At 55.0% G+C, this 15,927-nt stretch overlaps 2 protein-coding genes across 4 annotated transcripts in view; both read right to left on the bottom strand.

Moving 5' to 3' along the window:
* Window positions 1–3,884: 3,884 nt before the first annotated feature.
* On the bottom strand, window positions 3,885–5,178 carry LOC103887552. The gene has a single exon (XM_009214760.3). It carries the CDS (start codon window positions 5,037–5,039, stop codon window positions 4,491–4,493), a length of 549 nt encoding a protein of 182 aa, XP_009213024.3. The 5' UTR covers window positions 5,040–5,178; the 3' UTR covers window positions 3,885–4,490.
* The window catches only part of PALD1 (phosphatase domain containing paladin 1), a 91,199-nt gene continuing 79,161 nt past the window's right edge, over window positions 3,890–15,927 (bottom strand). For all 3 annotated transcript variants that reach the window (XM_031652255.1, XM_031652254.1, XM_021943391.2), the window contains 2 exons: window positions 7,777–7,932; window positions 3,890–5,772 (listed from right to left, as the gene is read on the bottom strand). In XM_031652255.1, the coding sequence (XP_031508115.1) occupies window positions 5,620–5,772; window positions 7,777–7,932 (309 nt within the window). In that variant the 3' untranslated portion in view covers window positions 3,890–5,619. The remainder of the gene's footprint in view (window positions 5,773–7,776; window positions 7,933–15,927) is intronic.

Raw genomic sequence — 15,927 nt, 5'->3', positions numbered from 1 at the left:
GAGAAAACCAGTTACAATACATGTGTGCCAATTCTGCAGATACAGTTTGAGGTTTCTTTACTGAACACCACAGGAAAGGACCAGGCAGGCGATGGCCAGTGGGCAGCTTCATTCTTCCTGTTCATCCAAAACCAGTTCTTGTGACAAGTAGAGAAACCAAAGGCCTTTTGTGGATGGGCCCTTCTCAGGGTCTGGCCAGATCTGAAGACTGGCTAAAGGATGGGAGGGAAGGTGCAGAGATTGTGAAGAGCTCAGACCTTCAGTGCTATATGGTTTCGGGGTGTGGTGGTCCCACCCAACACCAAAGGCCCCCGGCTCCCCCTCGGTCCACCGCATTGCTGGTTCCTTGTTCTAGAAACTCCGGAAGAGAGGGAAGTGGGGTCCTGGCTGGTTCTGGCCTATCACACTGCCACTGTTCAAACCCTGCCCTGCCCTAGCTCTCACACCTGGCGAAAATGATTTGTTCATTCTCTCTTGTCCCTGCAATGCCACCAGCTCCTGGAAGGCAGGCTGTCCCTGTCCACATCTCCATGGTGCCTGGCATGGTGCCTACTTTGTGTAGATGCCCAATTTTGCAGTGATCTGCTGCATCACTGCCCACAGCCCATATGCACAGACCTCCCCCTTGCACAAGTCCCCTTATACACAGAACACTAAGGGCACTCAACACCACGCTCAGGGGTGTGTGTCCCAGGTGGACCCAGCTGATGCCCGCCTAGTCTGGGCAAACTGGTGTGACAGGACCCCCAGAAGATTGAGGGGCTTCCAGAAAAGAACATGTCTTAAGGGAGTGGGAGCCAGGCATATCAAGGCTGCTAGCTGGGGTACTGGGTCTCCACCAGGGCAGCAGGGAAGACAGGGTGGAGGCTCAACCAGGGACCTGCGCAAATCCTTGGTTGAAAGTAGGCACAGACCCAAGGTCTCGTCCCACCTGACACCGCCCAGCATGGGCACCTGAAATGGGGGTGGGGGTGGGGTCAGGGTTGTCTGAAACCCTGGAAGCAGTGAGGATGCCACATGACAGTGACCACATGTGTAGGTCAATGGGGGACTCCTTCTGAGCACTCACAGGGCTTGGAGAGAGAGACTGGGCAAAGTCAGCTAAAACTGATTGTATACTCACAAGCACTGTCAGGCACTGTCCTAAAGGTTAGATGTGTATTAATTCATTTTTTATTATATAATTCAGCAATATGTACTGGTATTTAAGAAAGAGACATAACAAAGGATGTAACAAAACATCACTAGTGGCCGGGCACAGTGGCTGATGCCTGTAATCCCAGCACTTTGGGAGGCCAAGGCAGGTGGATCACCTGAGTTCAGGAGTTTGAGACCAGTCTGGCCAACATGGCGAAACCTTGTCTCTATTAAAAATACAAAAATTAGCTGGGCGTGGTGGTGCGTGCCTAAAATCCCAGCTACTTGGGAGGCTGAGGCAGGAGAATCACTTGAACCCAGGAGGTGAAGGTTGCAGTGAGCCGAGATCGCGCCACTGGACTCCAGCCTGGGCGACAGAAAAAGACTTCGTCTTTAAAAAAAAGAAAAAAAAAAAGAAAAAAATCACTAGTTTAGATTAACACAGAGGAAATATCAGACTAAATGGTACTTTCTTAAAATGAGCTGATAAGTAAAAGTTGTGTATGTTTATGGTGTATAAAAGGATGTCTTGTGATATATATACATTGTGAAGTGGCTAAGTCAGGATATTTAACACGCGCCTTACCTCACACTTATCATTTGGTGACACATAGCTACCAAGTTACGAGAACACTTAAAATCTACTCTCAGCAAATTTCAAATACACAACACTGTTATCAACTGTAGGAAACATGATATACAATAGATCCCTTGATCTTACTCTTAACTGAAATGTTGTGACCTTTGACCAACATCTCCCCAACCTCACCCCATTCCACTCCAGCCTCTGGTAACCACCATTTTACTCTGAGTTGGATTTTTTTAGACTCCACATATGGGATCATGTGATATTTGTCTTTTTGTGCCTGGCTTATTTCACTTAGGATAATGTTCCCCAGGTTCACTCGTGTTGTCACAAATGACAGGATTTCTTTCTTTTTTTGAGACTGAGTTTTGCTCCATGGCCCAGGCTGGAGTGCAATGGCGCGATCTCAGCTCACTGCAACCTCCACCTCCCGGGTTCAAGCGATTCTCCTGCCTCAGCCTCCTGAGTAGCTGGGATTACAGGCGCTCGCCACATCTGGCTAATTTTTGTATTTTAAGTGGAGACGGGGTTTCACCATATTGAACAGGTTGCTCTCAAACTCCTGACCTCAAGTGATCCACTCACCTCGGCCTCCAGAAGTGCTGGGATTATTAAAGGCGCGAGCCATTGCGCCTGGCCAGGATTTCCTTTTTAAAGGCAGAATAGTGTCCCATTGTATACAGACCACATTTTCTTTATCCATTCATCCACTGATGGACACACTGGTCGAATGTCTCGCTACTGTGAATAGCGCTGCAGTGAACATGGGGTGCAGACACCTCTGACACAGATTCCATTTCCTTTGCATGTGTACCCAGGAGTGGGATGGCTGGATCATACATAGTCCTATTTTGGTTTTCTGAGGAACCCCCCCAGTGTCTTCCAGAACGTGTGTACTAACCGACAATGCCACCAACAGGGTGCGAGGGTTACCTGTCTCCACATCCTCGCCAACACTTCTCTTCCATCTTTTCCTACAGCTATCCTAACAGGTGTGAGGTGGTTTCCAATGGCCCTTCCCTGGTGTTTAGTGATACTGAACATTTCTTTCACATGCCTGTGGGTCATTTATGTGTGTTCTTTTGAGTTACTTTTTTACTATTGTATTGTTTGGGTTTCCTTTGGATTTGGGATATTAACCCCTTATCAGATGGATGGTTTGCAAATGCCGTCTCCCATTCGGCAGGCTCCCTAACTCTGCTGATTGCTCCTTTGCTGGGCTGGGTTCACTCATTTAACAAGAGGGCTGAGACGATGCTGACCAGCAGGAGCCACTGAAATGTGGGTCAGTGCCACTCATGTCATTGCTAAGCGCCCTCCCACAGGCTAGAGCAGGCCCAGGGCAACTTCGGGACACACACAGGCACACCCACTCACTCCTGTGTGTCTCCACCCAGCCCCTCCCCACATCCCAGGGAGAGAACTGCAGAGCCACCCCACTCCCACCCTCCCCCACTCCGGTGTACACAGCTCTACACTGGTGTCTGGAAGCCACACAGAGCATTCTAGGACCCAGAGAAGACAACTTCCATACCTTGCTGGGCTGGGGACGAATCCCCGGGGCCTTCTCTCCTAGGCTGAGGAAAGCACCAACCCTAGGGGTGGTGGGGGCTCTCGGTTCCGTTCTGCCCCCCCAGCTGACCTCAGAACTACAACCTTTTCCCCTAACCCTGCAAGCGCCGGGGGAGAGGCCTGGAGTCAGTGCTCTCTCTACCCCACCCTCCCCACTGCCTCTTTAAATGCCAGCATTCAACCAGGGGTGAGGTGTGTTCAATCAACCAGGGGCCCGAAGGGGTCCAATGGGGTCCACACGGGCTAGGGGAGAAAGTGGAGGCTGAGATCCACGTTTCTTCACAGGCCCCCAATTCCACTTTGCTCTATACCGTTTCCCTAGATGCAGCAGTCCTTCATACATTAGCAAGAATTCACCAGTTCCTTTGCTTTCTTCAAGGAGGAGCTCAGTCTGACATCCAGTTTAAGAGGGTGAGGCATAACTGGGAATGCGTGTCTGCAAAAACCCGACCACTCTAGAGATGGAAGTGCCAAGAGCAGGTGCTCTTGACCCACTCTGCCCACCCACCCTTACTCTGAAGGGGCAGGGACCCCAGCCTGTTGTACCAGTTCCAGAACGTCTGACACTAGAGACGCATTAGCAGCCAGGTGCACTCACATTTAGCTGTTTTTAAAGCTTAAAAGCTCTGTACAAAAAAAAAAAAAAATCACAAATGAATCCTCACAACACCCCTGTGAGGTAGGTAGGCAAGTATTATTCTCCCATTTTACAGATATGGGGAAACTGAGGCAGAGAGGTGATGTGATCAGCCAGTGGTCCCAGTTCAGCTGAAAGTCAGAGCCAACCATGAGAATACAAATGATCCCTCCCCATTCAGTCTCATCTCTGACTCCGCATCTAGACCTTGTCTGCAAAGAAATTAAAACTTTCAATTCATGCAAAAATAAAAACAATAAACCTGAAAAGGTAGTGAACAGACATACAGTAGTTCTGCAAAAGAATTCAGCCAAGGGGGTCAAATATTTTCCAATACTGGGTAAACGGAAACAACTTCGGCCTCCTCCTCTTTTCAAACATCATGACCAATGGCACATCCTTTTTTTTTTTTTTTCCTTTTTTCCTGCAGAAGTACACGATCCTAACCAAAGACAGGCTTTCCTGGTCCCAGAGAGCCAAGCAAGGTGGACAGCCTCCTCACTGTTCAGCTCCTGGGTTTCAGCAAGCACCAGTCCCCAGCTGGAAGAGCTGCAAGACTCAACTCAAACATGGCACTTCTCTACCACCTGCTCCCAGCAGCCCTCCCGCTGTGTGGACAGAGTGGATCCCAGCAGCCTCTAACTCAGCAGGGTCTGGCCTTTTCTGCTTCCAACAGGAGGCAGGCTCAAAGATGCTCAGCAAGGACAGCCTGGAACCCAGGTGATCCCCTCCCACCACCCTCAGTGCACCCCTGCACACCTCACTGTCCATGAGGACCACCCCAGCAACCGCCCTTGGCCAGCACTCCTTGGGGCTCCTGCTGCAGCAGGTGGGGGCACCAGGCCATCCTGGGCTGCTGGGACAGGGAGAGGTGCCGGGGGACCTGCAGCTCCAGGCCGTGGCTTCCTCTGTGCCTCCTGCCCAGGTTGCCAGGCAAGTGGAGCAGGCCTCTTCCACTGTGCTGCGTCCGCATCCTGGAAGCTCTTTCCTCCCCGAGAGGGGCTCCCCAAGGTCTCCAGCTCCTTGAGAAACCTCCACCATCCTGCCAGCCCCACCAGGCCAGGTAGGTGTCCTTCCTGCAGTCTCCCAGGTTGGAGATGTGAGCATGAGAGTCCAGAAAACTGGGTGAAGCTGCCTTTCACATAATAGGTCTATCCAGAACACTGTCCCCTCCACCCACCTCAGGCTGCGAGACGCCCGAGGGCAGTGCTTGGGCAGCAAGAAGGGGAGCGGCAATGGCAGAGCAGCAGGAGTAAGGAAGTGGGGAGCTACCAGTGGCTGGGTCTGCTCTGTGCCAGGGGCTGCCAGGCCAATCTGAGAGCAGGGAGAGGAGGACAAAGAGATCCACAGTGTCTGGCAACTGGGGGAGTGAGCTCCTTGGAGGCCAAACGCCAGCCTGTTTGCAGGTGCACACAGCAGAGTGTGCACCTTGTGAGCACTCCAGTGAGTGCTGCTCCCTGGAGGTCAGCCACACACCTTGGTGGTTTGCAAGGGATGGCTGTGCTGTCTCCCTGTCCTATAAAAAGTTCTTTCTAAAAAGGCTCCCAACTCTGCCCAGTCTCTCTAGGAAGCAGGGGAATCATTTCCTCAAGACCAGCACCCCTCAGGGCCACTCCCAGCCAAGAGCACCTCAGACACCCCAGGCCCGCGTGGGGCCCTATGGGTGGGGGACAGGGAGTAGGTCCCCCTACAGCAAGTCCTCGGGGGCGGAGGGCTCGAGGCTGCAGCTCTGCGCCTGCCACCGGTAGCGCAGCCTGGAGAAGGGCTGGTCCTCCCCGCTCTCCAGCTCGGGGAATCCCAGCTCGTTGAGGATCTCGTAGATGCCAGCCTTCGATGCCACCTGGGAAGACAGCAGAGGCAGGGGCAGTGTTTCAGAGGAGGGAGGATGCCACTCAGGCCACTGAGTTCTGAAGATGAGTCTGTGGCCCATGAACTTGGTGACCTGAACAAGTTTGCACCTTGACTTCTGTTAACTTCTCTGGGCCTCAGTTTCCTCATAGGAAGGAAAAGGCTCTACCTCACAGGACTGTCTCGAGGAGGACTCTACACGTACAGAAGTACTGGGCAGACAGTGAGTGCTCCATGCAGAGAGCAGCAAGGGAGGCCGGGCACACGCTGGGCCCTGTGTGGCTCAATGCTCCCGCATGGACGCCCAGGAGCGGGCCTGCAGAGGGCTGGAGGAGGAACATGGATGCAGGGGCAGGTAAGGCTATGGCCTCTGCCCCAGTTGGCCTCCCTGGACGCTCAGGCCTGTCGCCCAGCAGCCCAGACCCTGGCGCCAGACTCAAACCATCCACAACCAGTCCCCTTCTTTCTCCACCGTCCTGGGGGTGGGGAGGGTGCAGCCTCCACTTAGAACAAAGGAATGGGTCCGTCCCGCTCTAGCCCTGGGGCCGCCCTCACTGCCACCCTCCACTCATCCGCAGGAGAGAGGGGCTGAGGTCCCCTGAGGATGGAACCCACACTTCGGCCTGGACTGGCAGCCCTCCTTCCTTGACCTCCCCCAGTAGGGGATTCAGCTGGGGAGGGGATCAAGCTTCCTCTCGGCCCCAGATTCCCCCAGCTTCCGCTCTCCAAGCAGAACTAAGCAGGAAGTGTCCTCATCCCCTTCCACCTCCACCCCTCCCCAGGGGCTCACAGAGGAAGCTGAGCCCAGGCCTGCTCAAGAGGGTGGCCCCGACATGGCCTTGGTGTGACCACATCAGGTCTCCTGACTCAACACACATCACGTGCACCAGGGGCATTTCAAATGCTTCTCCACCTGACGACCTGAGGCCCACCCTCAAAGCCTGCCACTCTGCCTCCACTCCTTCACAGCCCTGAGTCCACCTCACACCTGCCTCAGTCCCCGTACCCTTCCTGTGCCCACTCTGGCCGGGTCACCAGCCCCTGCTCTCCACCCACCCACTTCCCAGGAGCTAATTCCAGCCTCTAGTCCAGATTAGAACTGCCAGGATCTGCTGGTGAGGTCTGGAGGGGCCAGCTTCCTGGCAGAGGAGTAATTACAGGCCGCTTTGCCAAGGAGGGAAGGAGGCCTCTCTTCTGACCTAGAGGTGCCAAGGTGGCAGCTCTGCCTCTAAAACAGCCAAGTGGAAGACGAGCCAGGAGGCCAAACAGAGAGGATCCAGGAGGCTGGACAGCGAGGGTGGTGTCTTAGGTCAGGATATGGTGGGCTCTGGAGCCAATCAGTCAGCCCTAATACCAACCTTGAACAAGTCACCCACCCTCTCTATGCTCAGTCTCCGTCTCTGTAAAATGGGAGAGCAACAATCACACCGTGCTAGACCTGCCTAGTACAGGCTCCAGCAGACGGCACTGTGTGTCTCCCCGCGTCCCCACGGCAGCCTTCGGGGCTGGCACCCACAGGATCACATCCCCTCCATGTTAGTGCTAAGGCCAGCAGCTGTGGAGGAGTTGGCTCACTGGTACAAGGCCATGGCTGGAGGGAGAAAGGGGCAGGGCCACCTCGCAGAGCACAGGTGAGGGCTGACCACAATTGTGGGCATGAAGTGCCCAGAGCCGCCATCCACGCAAGGGTGGCTGTGCTGATGTGTGCTACAGGGTCCCAGTCCCCAAAGGCTGCCCTGCTCTGTCCCCCACCACTCTGTCCCTCCCTCCTCCTCATTCATCTGTTCATTCATCAAACTCATCAACTGCCTGCCAGGCGCAGACAAACTGCTCGGGACCCAAAGTCAGATCAGACAAACTCTTGGCCAAACAGAAGCCTCCTGCAGAAAGGGGGATGGAGGCTCTTCCCGCCTGTCACGGGCACAGCGCGGCTGTGACCCAGCTCCATCTGCAGGAAGCAGCTAAAGAGGCCCTCTCGGCCTCAGCCTCCCCTCACCTCCTGCATCCAGGTGCTGAAGGGCCTCTGCCAGGAGCCGGCCTTCTCCAGGTGGAGGTACGCATTGAAGAGAATCAGGCAGACATAGCGTTCCAGGTACTGCAGGCTCCGCAGCTGCAGCCTCCGCATTTCCTGCGCCTCTTTAGCTGCCTTTGCCTGGAGGACAGGACAGGGTGCGGTCAGTGTAGGGGGTCAGTGTGCCCCCCAACACACAAACATACCACCCCGCTGCCCTGAGCGCCAGGGCAGGTTGATCCAACCTCAGAGCCAAGGGCACTGCCTCCACCTGACTTACAGGACGAGCAAGCCAGGGCTGCAGGTCAGGAGCCCACTTCCCACCTGAGAGGCATGGCCGGCCTCCTGGCCTCCCTCTCCTCATCATGGAATCACAAGCACTGTCCTGCTCTAAGGGGTGAACGGGGACAGCAGGAGAGCTCATTGCAGATACCCTCCACAGTGCCTGAGGTGCGCTGAGGCCCTCCCACATGGCAGGATCCATGTCCAGGGTGGGAGGACCCTTACTGCCACTTCCTGCCAACTCCCAATCCTCCAAGGACCAGAGGAAAGGCTTCACTCCTCTCTCTGCAGCCCCAGGCCTCCGGCAGGGAGGGTATGAGTGCTCTGACCAGTGGCCTGGGAGGCGCCGATGGCAGGGGTCATTAAGGCTGCGTTCTTGGGGCTCTGCCGTGTGGATGCACATTAACCTCCTCCCGCCGACTGACCCGCTCCTGCACTGGGCCTACTGGGTGGGTGAGTTCATCCTCCAGCCTTGAAAGGGAGAAACCCCATCTTAGCCTCTGGGCCCAAAGGTCCCTAAGTGACTTCCAAAAGTGAAAAGGGTACACGTACAGCCCTCACCCTCTCCAAGGCTGGGGACAGGTAACAAGAAAGGCTACCTGGCCAAGGAGCAGCAAGAGATGAAGCAGCTGAGGAGAGGGTTTGGGAGAGGAGGTGTGAGTGCAGGGGAGACTGTGGGGCATCGATCTTTTAAGCAAGCAAGCCTAAGCATCTTCATGGGAAATGCCACCAGGCCACGTGCTGGGGCGAGAGGGACAGCAAAGTCAATTAGAGAGGTTTCCCAGAGAGTGTGGGAGTGCCGCTGGGCCGTGGAGGCCTGGTGGATTTGCACAGACAGAATGTGGACCAGATGGGGGAAACACAGAGGTGAGGCTGGTGCCTGGAGTATGGGGACTGAGAGGGGCTGGCCTGGCTGGAGGGAGAATGAGGAGGGATAAGAGGTGGTTCTGCCATTCTGCTGGGCTGGATCTATTATGGAAGCCACCTGTGTCACCTAGAAAGTTTATCCCCAGGTCAGCGGTTCACAACCTTGCTGTCCATGAGAAACATGAGCAACTTTAAAATGCAGATGTCTGGGCCCCACCTAGAACAATCCAATGAGAATCTCAGCAAGGTGTGGCCTGGGCATCGGGGTTGTCAAAAGCCCTCTGGGTGACTTTCTATAGCCAGGGTTGCACACTATGGCTTCAGTACTGGGGAGCCATCGAAGGCTTGAGAGTATGAGTGACCCATTAACAGAAGACGTATGGGAGATTTGTGCTCAGGAGGAAGGGAGCTTAAAAGAGAGTCCTTTCTAGGTTCTCCACAATGTGGGGGGTCAGGGGACAGGCCACAGGCCAGGGATAAGACCTAGGACATGCACAGCTGGGCTCTCCTACAGGGCACCCTGCCCACCCTGCTCCTTCCACCCCTCACAGACATGTCACCCACCCAGCACCCTCCCCTGCATGCTATGGAAGCGGAGTTTGGAGAGTGAAGGCCACACCTCGTCTCACACCCACCCCCCAGACCCACAGCAGCTCTCCCTGCTCCAGGAAAAGGACGTGGCACAGGGGTCATCCCTCGGGCACCAGGAACATCTGTGCGAGGACACAGAAAGACCCAGCCTCTGGGAGCCGGAAAGGGCTCTTCGCCTCACAGCTGGGCTGCAGCTGGAAGCCCTTCCGCACAGGAACACGACGTCAGCCTACATGCATCTCCTCCTCAGCCCTGGGGTGGGCTCTGCGGCCTCAGACGTGGCATGGCCCACAGTCCCAAGAATCAGAGCTGGAGTAGCCTGAGCAGGGCCTGTGGTCCCCAACCTCCCACTTCTACCTCCACGGCCTCTGCTGTCTTTGCCTCCAGGGTCGCAGAGTGGACGGTAACTTGCAAAGCCTGCCCACCCATCCACCCAGAAGGAGCTCTGGGGCCCTGGAGATTGGGGCAGGGGTGAAAGGTGGACAGTGGGCTGTGCCCAAGAGGGGCGAGGGGACTAGAGCCAGCACTGTGACTCCCTGGGAGACGTGAGTCCCATAAGCTGGGTTCAGGTCCTGGTTCTGCCATTTAAAGTCACAGGCCCCAGGTTTGTGGAGGTAGGATTTCTCAGCAAAGTGAGGGATAAGAAGGCACCTGTGCACCACAGAAAGCTCACTAATCCACTCATCCATCCAGCAGGGAGGGGCCGCTACACCGTGCCTATCACCCAGCCACAAACTGGGGATGCAAAGATGAACTACTCACAGGCCCTGCCCTCTGTGCCCGGAGGGGATGGAAATCATTTCAAAGCCGCCAGAACAGCTGCATTCCAGGATGACAGAAAGGGGAGAGCGGGGCTCAAGGAGGAGGGGACATCCAGGGTGGGTGAGGTCTACAGAGGAGGTGGAACGGTGTCTTGAGAGGGGGAGGGCATGAAAGGCAGAAAGGGGGCCCAAGAATGAGATGAGTCCCCAGAGTACCCCCTCCCAGGGTGGGCAGAGGGGGAAGAGCTCATGGCGGTAAAAGAGGGGTGAAGGTGAGAGGCCAGGCCTGGAGTGGGTATGGAGGCCAAGCCAAGGCCTGGCCCTGCAGACAGAGGCCAGTGAGGGCTTCTGGGGATCTGAGGATGGGAATGGCCTGTGGCTGCCGCAGAAGGGATGGGGCCACTGGGGGCAGGATTTGTTTAGAGACTGAGGAGTGAACAACAAAAAAGATTTTACCTAAATATAAACTGCAGCCAATACAATGCGACCCTGCCTATCTGCAAGGATGGACGGTCTGCACCACAATGCAACTGGCTGCTCTCCACCCCACCCCTTAGGCTGCTTCTATCCTTCCCCAAGCTCCATCCCAAAGCCTAGAGCCTACTTCAAAACATTTTCTTAGAAGGAAGGAAAGGAAATCAACCACAGTTCGACTGGGCAAGAGCCATTCTAAACTACTTTCAATTAAAGAGCTCAGAGGCAATGTGCTATGGGCGTGAAACACCCTCAGCTCTGGCTCTGTGCCATGGACATGACCACACCAGCACCATCCTCTCCCACAGCCATGGGGATGCCTGTTGCAAGAGACACGGGTAAGGATTAGGTCTGAGGAAGATTCTCTGGGGTGAGAGGTGGAGTGGCTCCTTCTGAGCTCTACTGGCAAAGGCAGAATTATCTCCGAATTCAGACCATTGTGTACAGGTGACGCCTGACCCCCGCCCCCAGAAGGTTTCGAGGGCACGGCACGTCTTGCTGGATCACAGGTCTGTGATTTGAGACACACTCCCATCTTCCTGTCAAGGCCCTGGTTTCCTTAACACCGTCCCATGTTAGCACCACTGCCTGGGGAGGAGGATGGGTCAGCCACCTCCTGTCGATAAAAATAGTGGAGTTGTTTATAAACGGCCTGGCAGGCCAGGCTGTCATTAGCTGTGGTGGAGCCGGACGAGGCTTCCTCACCCATTGGACTGAGCCCTAAAATAGAAGAGGGCCAGGAAAGGTGGCTGGGCCACTGGGTACTTCGGGCCTCTCAAACATCCAGCCCACCTGGCATCGAGGTAGCCCAGCGTTGCCAGCGGGGGCTCTCATGAAGCTCTGCTATTTGCCGAGCCACCAGGGAGAGGCCCACTGAGGCAGGGCTGGGGAGCCTCCCCAGGCTACCACACAAGCAGAGCACGAGCGTTGGGGTCTACTGAGTGCCACCTGCGGGTCAAGCACGTCACATCCTGACCTGAGGATTAGACCCTAACACATTCTCCTAGCAACCCTGTGAAGGAGGCAAGACCATCCTATTTTGCAGATGAGGCTCAGCAAGGTTGTTTTTTGTTTGTTTGTTTTAGCACATGCTTAATTAACCCTTCAAACAGTAGGCATCCTGCCCAAACTCAGAGTTCTGAGCTGGGAGATGAACCCCAAGACCCAGCTCTTCCTACCACCCTCTCCTGCTTGGCCACAGTCAAGCCCACCACTCCCTGCTCACTCTTGTCTCTGTACCTTCACCCACACTGTTCCTCCTGCCTGGCCGGGTTTCCTCCAGGCCTATGATAAGCCCCCCACTCTCCCAAAGTGAAGCCGCCTGCTCCAAGCCTTTTAGCCCAACGGCCCTGCCCTTCTCAGTCTCCTCTGCCCTCAGGCCGAACCTTTCAATTAAAAGCTGCGCTAAATTCCACCTTGACAGATTCTAATTGCTTCATCAAGGCAGGGGCTGTCTCAAAACACCCATAAACCCAGGGGCGGGCACCAGCCCATAACCAGGTTTACCCCTCCCCCTTCTCCCCACCGCACTGGGGGTCTGCACAGAACCTGGTATGCAGCAGGCGCTCACTGAGCACTCCTCCCCAGGCCCCTCTTGTGCTGGCTCATGGCTTCTAGTATCATCTTGAATCCAGATCCTAGACAGACTCTGAGGATTGCAGACTGGGACATGTCAGCGGCTCAAGTGCTCCACATGGATAAGGGTCAGGCAGCCCAAACCCACAAAGCATGTCCCAGTGAACCTCCTGAGTGCACCCCAAATCTGCTGCGCCCATAAGCCTGCCCATCTCCGTGGCAACTCCATCCTCCCAGGTACACAGGCCAGAACCCGGGACTCCTCCTTCACTTCACCCTTCTCAACCCCACAGCCAATCAGTAAACCCCACTGGCTCCACTTCAAAACACCTCCAGAGGCTGACCACCTCTCACCACCCTGGTCCCAGATACCCTCTGCTCAGCGACAGCCCCTGGCTGGTCCTCTGCCACCTCTCCTGACCCCTGCTGTCTATTTACAACATAGCACCTAAGTGACTCTACAAACAGTAAGTGGGTGGCTCTGCCCAAAACCCTGCAATTTCTTCCTTTGCACTCAGAGTAGAAGCCAAAGTCCCAGCAATCCCAGAAAAGGCCCTACAGTCTGCCTCCTGTCCCCATAACCTCTGACCTCCTCTCCTGCCCTCCCGTTCCCTCGCTCTGCCCCTCAAACACACAGGCAGCTCCCACCTCGGGGACCGCACACAAGCCACACCTTCTGTCTGGACTGTTCTTCCCCCAGACGCCAGCACGGCTCCTCCTTCAGGTCTGTTCAACGCCACCTTCCCATGGAGTCCCTGCCTAACTACCCTACTTATTTAAAACTGCAAGCCCTCATACCGCCCCGTCGGCACCTCCTAACTGTGGAGTCCGATTAGGGAAAGGAGTCAGGCTGGCAGGACCAGGAAAAAGCAAACAGAGAAAGCAGATAAGCTCCAAGTCTGCCTTTCTTCATGGTCCAGGACACGGCCCTCCTACGCAAATGACACAATCTTCCAGTGTCCAGCTATCACCAGACCCTCGGCTGATAGAAAAATGCAACTTAGCTCACTGCAACTTTGGCATTATCAGTACTGCACAAAGCTCTCTTCAGCAAACAGCACAAGCGCTGTCCTAAAAAATCCCCAGCCTGGCCAGGTGCGGTGGCTCACACCTGTAATCCCAGCACTCTGCGAGGCCGAGGCGGGTGGATCACGAGGTCAGGAGATCGAGAGCATCCTGGCTAACACGGTGAAACCCCGTCTCTACTAAAAATACAAAAAATTAGCCGGGCATGGTGGCGGACGCCTGTAGTCCCAGCTACTCGGGAGGCTGAGGCAGGAGAATGGCATGAACCCAGGAGGCGGAGCTTGCAGTGAGCGGAGATTGCGCCACTGCACTCCAGCCTGGGCGACAGAGGAAGATTCTGTCTCAAAAAAAAACAAAAAACAAAAAATTCCCCGCCAACCTCTGTCTCCTTGCAACCAGCTTCTCTCTTGCTAACTTGCCCACTGCACCCTTGCAACGTGTTTCCATACTTTCTCTAAAAATCTGCCTTTCTTTACCTTTTACATACTTTCTCTAAAAATGTGCCTTTACTTTTTTTTTTTTAAACACCGCAACCAGCCCTTTACCTTCTTTAGTAAGAAGAATTTTAGCAAATTCTTCTTTGCTAAACCTTTGCTAAACAAAAAACCATGTAATACCAGCCTCAGATAGTTACAACCTGTGACACTTAGAGGCTCCGCTTCTCCCAACGGACACCCCGCTGTCCAACAGACCACAGCCCTGATGTGTGTGCTGCCTGCCACAGGTCTCCCTCACTAGAGTACAGACTACATGAGGGCGGGGGCTTTTGCCCTTTGTTTGTGTGGCATCTCCAGCACCTAGCGCAGTGCAGTTGGTAGGTGTGTAATAACTGTTTGTCAAATCAATGAATGACGATCATGTGCATCTTGCATTTTCATTCATCCCAGCTTCACAGGACACCTCGGTTGCCTATGCCAACCCCTTTGCCTTTCAGAAAGGGAGGCTGAGGTCAAAGAGGTGAAATGACCTGCCAGGGTCACATGAAGAGTAGGCAATAGAGCCCAAGCAGGAACCCAGGCCTCGGGTCCACCGGGGAGGCCACACACTTGAAGACCTGGACGCAGCTGAGGCTCAGGAGAAGACAGCCCCAGAGGAGAAATAAGAAGAGCCAACAACCCAGGCAACAGAAGGAGACCATCTCTACCAAAAGAACAACAAAAAAGAGGCAGGTGTGGTGGCACGCACCTGTAGCCCCAGCCACTCAGGCCTGGGAGCTCAGGAGGGAGGATGGCTTGAGCCCAAGAGGTCAAGGTTACAGTCAGTGAGCCATGACTGCACCACTGCACTCCAGCCTGGGTGACAGAGCGAGAGTCTGTCTCTAAAAAAAAAAAAAAAAAAAAAAGAAAAAAAAAAAAAAAAAGAGGAAGAGCCAACAAGGCCAGGCTCAGGGTCTTCATCAAGCCAGCCAGAGAGCAACCCTCCCCACCCTGCCACCCCTGCCATTACTGAAGCCTGAAGCCTCCTTGCTATCCCCTCGCTCACCGACTCAAAAGAAAGAAACCTGGCCTGGTGACCTCTGCCTCCAGCTGAGGTGGGGCCCAGGCTGGGGAGGCAAGTGACAGTCCCCGAAGACGGCCAGTGGCTGAAGGGCAGGTTCCAGGGCCGGGAGCCCACCCTCTTCCCAAGTGCAGCAGCAGCCACTGCGTGTGGTGGGTCTCCACCGAGTCCCTGCAAACTGCATCCTCAGGCCAGCCCAGCGGTGGGACCCCAGCACAGGAAGTACCCAACCTCTGGAAGGGAGAAAATCGCCCTCAATCCATACGGGTAACCCATTTTCCAAAGGTGACATCATATTTTGTTAAGTAATTTCAAAGTGTGAAGGGACTTGACCTGGTGCCATGGGCCACTCTGCATGCCATGAGTTCAACAGACGCTGTTCAGCAGCACCTCTAGGCCAGGCACAGAGATTTAACGCTGAGAGGACACAGTCTCGTTCCTCAAGAGGCCCACTGTGCCCGCATGTAGCCCACGGAGCCTGCCTAGCAGCCCAGCCACCCTGCACACCCCACACACCCCATCCCACCTCCTGTGGGCCCCAGACTGGTCTTCACCACCATCCCTCAAAGCACGCAGAACAAGGGTAACAATTCCAGGTGACAGATGGAAAAACAGGGGTCCAGGCAGGCCAAAGTGACTTGCCCAAGGTTCCACAGGGAGTTACTGGCAGAGCCAGGGCTTCCAACCCCTGACCCAGGGCTCTTTAGCTTGCTGCAGAAGAATGCCCTGTCCTGGAAGACCAACAATGTGGACAAAGAACCAAAAGGGTTAAATAATGAAGGTGCAGTCAGGCTTTCCTATTTATTTATGCAATGATTTACTCAACCTTCCCTCCATCCACTCACTAGAAAGACATTTGTGGAGCCCCTACTTGTGCCAGGCAGGGTGCTAGAGTCAGGATTTCAGAGGTGGACCTTGCAGCAGAAACAGGGATCTCTGGTAACAACCACAATCGGGACAATGGGAGAGGCAGGCACTGAGACAGGGTCTCTGGGGATTACCCAGGGGGTGAGGGAGGCGGTGAGGCTGGAGTTGAGATTAAACCCCTCCCAAGCCCACCAAC

The sequence above is a fragment of the Papio anubis genome, chromosome 11 (assembly GCF_008728515.1).
Source record: "Papio anubis isolate 15944 chromosome 11, Panubis1.0, whole genome shotgun sequence".
Taxonomy (NCBI): domain Eukaryota; kingdom Metazoa; phylum Chordata; class Mammalia; order Primates; family Cercopithecidae; genus Papio; species Papio anubis.
Note: the sequence above shows the minus strand (reverse complement) of the source record. Positions and strands in the feature narration are given on the sequence as shown.

Bases quoted from the DNA above. Each gene is read 5' to 3' on its own strand.
- LOC103887552 (XM_009214760.3), bottom strand. From the start codon at position 5,039: ATGCTCACATCTCCAACCTGGGAGACTGCAGGAAGGACACCTACCTGG.